At 50.3% G+C, this 6847-nt stretch overlaps 1 protein-coding gene across 1 annotated transcript; it reads left to right on the forward strand.

The window, feature by feature from the left end:
- Nucleotides 1-256: 256 nt before the first annotated feature.
- SLC35E3 (solute carrier family 35 member E3) lies at nt 257-5826 on the forward strand. Its single transcript, XM_009906411.2, has 5 exons — nt 257-739; nt 897-1007; nt 2923-3081; nt 4367-4449; nt 5054-5826. Exons 1-5 carry the CDS (start codon nt 350-352, stop codon nt 5238-5240), a joined length of 930 nt encoding a protein of 309 aa, XP_009904713.2. The 5' UTR covers nt 257-349; the 3' UTR covers nt 5241-5826.
- The last annotated feature ends 1021 nt before the right edge of the window (nt 5827-6847 follow it).

Below are 6847 nucleotides of genomic sequence, written 5' to 3' on the forward strand. Positions count from 1 at the left end.
GCCCTGCACCTTCGGGGCCGCAGGGCGCGATCCCGGGGCCGCAGGGCGCGATCCCGGCGCCTCCTCCGGGTGCCCCCTGCTCTGCCGCACGGGAGCAGGGCCGGCCGCGGCACTCCGCCTCGGGCGGTCCCTCCCGGGGGCGGGCAGAGTCGCTGGGCGCCGCAGCTCCGCCCGCGGGGCTGTGCCGGGCCGGGCGGGGCCACCGGAAGGCGCGCGCCCACGTGTCCCGGCGGGGGCGGGCGCGGAGGAGGCGGCGGCGGCGGCGGTGGCCCGGCCGGTGCGCTGGCGGCCGGCGGGCAGCCTGTGCCGCTGCTGTCCCTGCCGCTGCTGCCCGGCCGTGCCGGCCGCCATGGGCTGGATGCCGACGCAGGGTCGGCTGGCGGCGGGGCTGCTGGTGAACCTGGCCGCCTCCATCTGCATCGTCTTCCTGAACAAGTGGCTGTACGTGCGGCTGGGCTTCCCCAACCTCAGCCTCACCCTGGTGCACTTCGCCATCACCTGGCTCGGCCTTTACCTGTGCCAGGCGCTCGGCGCCTTCTCCCCTAAGAGCCTGCAGCCCTCCCAGGTGCTGCCCTTGGCCCTCAGCTTCTGCGGCTTCGTCGTCTTCACCAACCTGTCCCTGCAGAGCAACACCATCGGTACCTACCAGCTAGCTAAGGCTATGACCACGCCGGTCATCGTGGTCATCCAGAGCCTGGCGTACGGAAAGACCTTCCCTCTCCGCATCAAACTTACCCTGGTGAGGAAGCGGCGGGGCTGAGGGGAGCGCGGAGGGACGACCCTTATAAGGGCGGTGGGGGGCCGGGGACCGGGGGGAGTGTAGAATCTTCCACCCGCCAGCCCTGAGACGGTGCTGAGGGCAATGGCCATCCTAAAACTCGGGTCCACCTCCGCAGGTCCCCATCACGTTGGGCGTTTTCCTTAACTCCTACTACGACGTGAAGTTCAGCATCCTCGGGATAGTGTTCGCCACCCTGGGCGTCTTGGTGACCTCCCTCTACCAAGTGGTGGGTACTGGGGGGGCGGGAGCGTTACGGTGGTTCACGCTGCTGTCCTGGGCATGGATCGCCCTTAAAGAGCACCCTGCCTTTCAGCAAACCCTCCATACTCGGTTGTTTTTCATATAATAAATTGTTCATAATCCACCCCAGCCCTGGTGAATTGGTTCAGGAATTCATCATCCTTGCTGCTAAAATCGGGGTGTTGCCCCTACCCTAGTCATGAGCCTGGTTTCAAGGGGTGAATGCTTTATCAGTAACCTTCTCTGTTTCTAGAGAGCTCAGATTTTCTCCTTGCATTGGAGCCTTTCCCTGGAAAGGACATTCCCCAGGCCTTCAGTTAACCCCATCGTTCGCCCTTGAGCCATTTACATTTTATAAGCATCCTTCTTCAGTTTCCACTATGTCTAAGGTGGTTTTTGTAGAGGGTGCATTAATCCGCAGCATAACCTTCCTGGCTCATTGTGGTTGGGAAAATAGACACCACCAAGGACTGCCTCAGCCCCTTCTGCTGCAGTCTTGTACCAAAAGCTCCTGAGCAGTTCATTTTTGACCACGGTGCCAAAGCCTCCCAAATGAAGACTTCCCTGTCGTACTGATGTGGTAGTCCTCATCGATTCGGTCATCAGTGTCATTGTAAGAGGTGTTGTGTGCCTCCAAAAGCAGGGAGGCTCTGTGACCTGTGCAAGGTGATAAATAACGATCTCCTGTCCTGTTTTGGGGCAGAAGGGAGAGAAAGATGCTGCATGAAAACGTGGGAGTGCTGATGTGTGTGCTGGAGAAAGGATAGTGCCTGGTATTTTTTCAAGCAGCTTAGCAAGGTTATGTGCTGTAATCCGTGCCACCAATTAATGTGGTTGATGAAGTATTAAATGTGCAGTCTAAAGCTGCATCTCCTTGGCTATTCTATCTATCTGCATAAGCACAGGTAACTAGGATGCTACACTGGAAATCTTAAGGTGCAGTCAGTATAGTCAATACTGAAACGAAATCCAGTAAATACAGAACCAGCTGGCAAAAGAAAGCCAAACAGTTCCTGCTTCTGTGAGCTTGTGTGTGGAGCAAAATGAGAAGAGCAAAAGCAGGGCTCTGTTTAGGCCAAGGTGCTCACTTCCATCATAGACAGGATCTGGAATATGGAGAATAAAAGGGAGCTGGCATTTTCCTCCCGGGTCTGCTACCTTTGTTCTTCCTTGAGTGTAAAGCTTTAGCCCCAGGCTATGGGGAAAGGAAGGTTTATGACCTTCAGTTTTTGCCACTGCCCCTACATATGACTTTCTCCTCCCATAGCTTGCATGCTCACAAAACAAACACTTGGGTTCCAGTTTGGTGAAGGTAGAAGATGATGCTCAGGAATCTGTTTATCACAAAGTCACAGAATGTTAGGGATTGGAGGGGACCTCAAAAGCTCATCCAGTCCAACCCCCCTGCCAGAGCAGGAGCACCTAGAGCAGATCACACAGGAACATAACCAGGTGGGGTTTGAATATCTCCAGAGAAGGAGACTCCACACCCCCTCTGGGCAGCCTGCTCCAGGGCTCTGTCACCCTCTCACTGAAAAAAATCTCTCCTCATGCTTCCATGGAACTTCCTATGCCTTAATTTCTACCCATTGCCTCTTGTGCTGGCATTGGGCACCACCCAGCAGAGCCTGGCTCCAGCCTCTTGGCACTCACCCTTTGCATCTTGATCAACATGAATGAGGTCACCTCCCAGTCTCTTCTCCAAGCTATAGAGCCCTCAGCTCCCTCAGTCTCTCCTCATAAGGAAGATGTTCCACTCCCTTCATCATTTTTGTGGCTCAGGTTATGCAGTGTTGTCCATGTGTTTGTAGCCATTTTGCTTTGGCTTAGAACTTCAGCTTGTGGTTGGGGTTGGGGTTTTTTGCCTGCTCCTCTGTAACAGCTTTCTCTCTTGGTTTTAGTGGGTGGGAGCTAAGCAGCACGAGTTGCAGGTAAACTCCATGCAGTTGCTGTACTACCAGGCACCAATGTCCTCGGCTATGTTGTTGTTCATCATACCCTTCTTTGAGCCAGTCTTTGGAGAAGGAGGAATCTTTGGTCCCTGGACACTTTCTGCTGTGGTAAGGCTCTTTCTGACTTTAAGTAGCAATCATTCATGTTACATTTGGTAGTAGGATCTGCATCTTTGTGAGCAGATTTTTGTGCACTCACTGCCCATGATGAGATGAGAGGAGCATGTGCAAGAGGGAAAACTTCTTGTGCTGTCTGCCCCACTCCTGCCAGTTGATTGACCTCTTTATTCTTGCTTCTGTTCAGAGGGCATCTGAGCAGCAGGGAAAATCTGGCAAAGTCCAGAAGCTTCCCCTAGTGTATGAAATGAGAAGTGTGTAAGTGCTCTTGTTCCAGCTCTCACTGTCTGCTCAGGAAAGAGATCAGCTTGCTCACTTTTGACACTCTCAGTTCCCAGCCTGGGGAAAGATGCCAGCATTGGTCACTCTCTAGAACTGCTAGTTAATGGTCACCAAGGTTAGAATTTCTCTCTTTATCCTTCTGTCCAAAAGAGAGCCAGAAGTATCTTCTTGGCACTGCTGCTTGTGCTGCTCTGCCATGGGTCAGTTCTTGGAGCAGAAGTCAGGTATTTTCCCACAGTAGTTTTTGTCATGACCTTTGTCTGAAAGGTAAAGAATATAACCTCTGTGTGTGTGAGCAGCCAGGTTGTCCAAGTAACTGAACAACCATGTCTGTTCCCTGAAAGGCTCACAGGATGTTAGGGGCTGGAAGGGACCTCTGGAGATCTTCCAGTCCAACCCCCCTGCCAGAGCAGGACCACAGAATCCAGCACAGGTCACACAGGAACACATCCAGACAGGGCTGGAAAGGCTCCAGAGAAGGAGACTCCACAACCTCTCTGGGCAGCCTGTTCCAGTGCTCTGTGACCCTCACAGTGAAGAAGTTCTTCCTCATGTTGAGGTGGAACTTCCTGTGCTGGAGTTTCCATCCATTGCCCCTTGTCCTGTGCCAGGGCTCAAGTGAGCAGAGGCTGTTATTTCCTTCCTGATCCCCAGCCCTCAGCTATTGATAGACATTGATCAGATCCCTTCTCAGTCTTCTCTCCAGACTAACCAGCCCCAGGGCTCTCAGCCTCTCCTCATAAGGCACATGGTTCTATCAATCTATTTATGGACATCATCCCATGAGCTCCTTATGCACATCCCCTGTGCCTGCACTGACTTGAGGCTGTTTCTATTTTTGTTCTCCATATGTTTGGGTTTTGGTTTTTTGGGTTTTTTTTTGCCTGATACTTAACTTTTCCTTTGCTTTCCAAAAGCAAAATAATAACCTGGAATGCATCTACCAAAGGCCAAAAGCTTGGGAGATGACTGACTTGTGTCCATTAATTCACAGATCATGGTACTGCTGTCTGGAATCATAGCCTTTATGGTGAACTTGTCCATTTACTGGATCATTGGGAATACATCACCTGTCACGTATCCTTTGCTGTTTCTCCTCTTTGCCAGTGAGTTATCTTAGCATTCATTTGGCCTGGCTTGCTAGGGGAAAATTGGTTGGTAGCCTGCCTGCTTTATCATAAGTGATGAAGCTGGAAAAGCCTTGTCATGTTGAAGTGTGTCTTGTTCCTTTGGCTGGGATCTGTGCAGATTGTGGTGGTTAACTCAGTGACCTGGCCTTCATACCTGCACAGAAGGTTAACCCACACTTTGGCTACCTTAAGGAAGTGTTGGATTGTCAGTCAGTCTGTGGCATTCTGTGGGTGAAAGGTTTTGGGTGAAGGGTAACTCTCATAGCTGCAGAGAGGCAGGGAAGTTGCATGAGTAGAAGTCAGTGTGACACAGAGTGTTAGAGGGTGGAAGGGACCTGCAGAGATCATCCAGTCCAACCCCCCTGCCACAAGCAGGATCACCCAGGGTAGTCCACACAGGAATGCATCCAGGTGGGGTTGGGAAGTCTCCAGAGAAGGAGACTCCACACATACCACTTGCACACTTTGAATGTCATTAATGAAGCTCTCAAGTCTTTCTTTCTACCAAAAAAATACTGGTAACTTGCTATGATCCTTAACAGATGCCCCAGGTATAACATGTTTGGACATTTCAAGTTCTGCATCACCCTGCTGGGAGGGTGCCTCTTGTTTAAGGATCCTCTGTCTTTTAATCAAGGCCTTGGGATTCTGTGCACGTTGTTGGGCATCTTAGCTTACACCCACTTCAAGCTCAGTGAGCAGGAAAGCAACAAGAGCAAATTGGTTCAGCGTCCCTAAAGCTGCTGGAGATTAACAATGTTGTGAAGGGAGAACCAAGTGTTTAGATGCATTGATTCTGGGATGCACCTCTTGGCCTCACTCATTCGGATCTATACTCCTGGTTTAATTGCCAAGATCATCGTTGTGTAACTAAACCAAACAGACTGAAGTCTGTGGAGTCCTTGGGGGGTTGCCACCTCAGCCCCTCCTGGCATTTCCATTGCATTGAAATGGTAACTCACAAGAGAAGAAGGCACACTTCACAGCACCCTGGAAATTGGACTGCAGGAATCAGATTATTTGGTTTTTTGCATACCAAATGAGGTCCTGATGGCTACAGTTACAGAGAGGAAGAAAAGGAATCCTCTCTGTCATCATTGCCCCTCTGAAGAGTCTTGGAGGCACTTCTCCATGCAGATGTCCTGCTGTGTAGTGATGCTTCCTCCTTTTGGTCTGATAAACAATGAAGAGGAAGCATATTTTGGTCAGTGCTTTAAGGGCCACCAAGCTCCATCCTGTTTCTTACATATGTTTGGCTTCACCATGTCAATAGATTCTGGCTGACCAGAGGAGTAAATAAAATGACAGGTGGAGAGGGACTAGAACAATTTGGAAACCCTGAAGCCACAGACCAGGCTGCAGAAGAGTAGGAACTCAGATCATCTGAGTAGGAACTCAGATCATCACTTTATCTTACAGTTTTGGTTTGGTCCATCAGGGCATTAATGAAGTCATTCATGTTCTAGAAGCTTCTCTTACTGCTATGCCAGAGCCAAGGGCTTTACATGAGCTCCTGGAAGTAATCATGAACCTAATAAAATCTCTGATTTTGTGGTAATAAGCAAATATTTTGCAGCCTTTGCATGCAGACATCCATGCTAAAAATGTTTCTGGAGCAATCTTTGTGAAGGTCACCATCTGTAATGGATGTGAAGGTTGCCTGGTTCCCCCTCCTGCCTTCAAGCCTCACCTCCCTCCCTCCTGCCCCTTCCCTCAGGAGTTACCTTCAGAGGGCTCTGCAGGGGCTGTCTGGGCAGTGCTGGGCAGGCAGCATTTCCTCAGCAGCCAGTCTCTGGAACTATATCAGTGACTGAAGAGTGTGAGGCTGGCCCTGCTTCTGCTCTAATTCAGGAATGCTTTGAGCATTATTTTGTGCCAGTATCAAGCAGTGATTTTTTTTGACAATGTGGAAGGAGGAAGCTGAGTGCTGTTCTGCTTTAAAAAAACAGAGGAAAAAATATCTGCTTTCAGGAAATCTGGTGAGAACATATGCTCACTAGATTGGCAGGGTTAGAATTTATTTGCAGTATCTTAATCCTTACAGTTAGGGGTTCAGTTTTATCTTCATCTACCTCTAGCAGATTCCAAGAGGGGAATTATGTGAACGAACCCAGGCATGTCGTACAACCACCAACAGAAGTGGCACTTAGTTCCTCTTCCTTTTGACCAATCTGGGCAGCAAGCCTTTGTGCAGGGCACAATGCAGTTCTTCTCCAGCTTGTACATTATTTATTCTGTCAGAGAGTTCTTCCCTTCAGAAAAGCTCTTTCTCTGTGTCACCTGAAGTTTACACTGCAATGCTCTACATCGTTTCAGGGTCAGAAATGCCTGAACAATTCTACATC

This window comes from Dryobates pubescens, chromosome Z (genome assembly GCF_014839835.1).
Source record: "Dryobates pubescens isolate bDryPub1 chromosome Z, bDryPub1.pri, whole genome shotgun sequence".
Taxonomy (NCBI): domain Eukaryota; kingdom Metazoa; phylum Chordata; class Aves; order Piciformes; family Picidae; genus Dryobates; species Dryobates pubescens.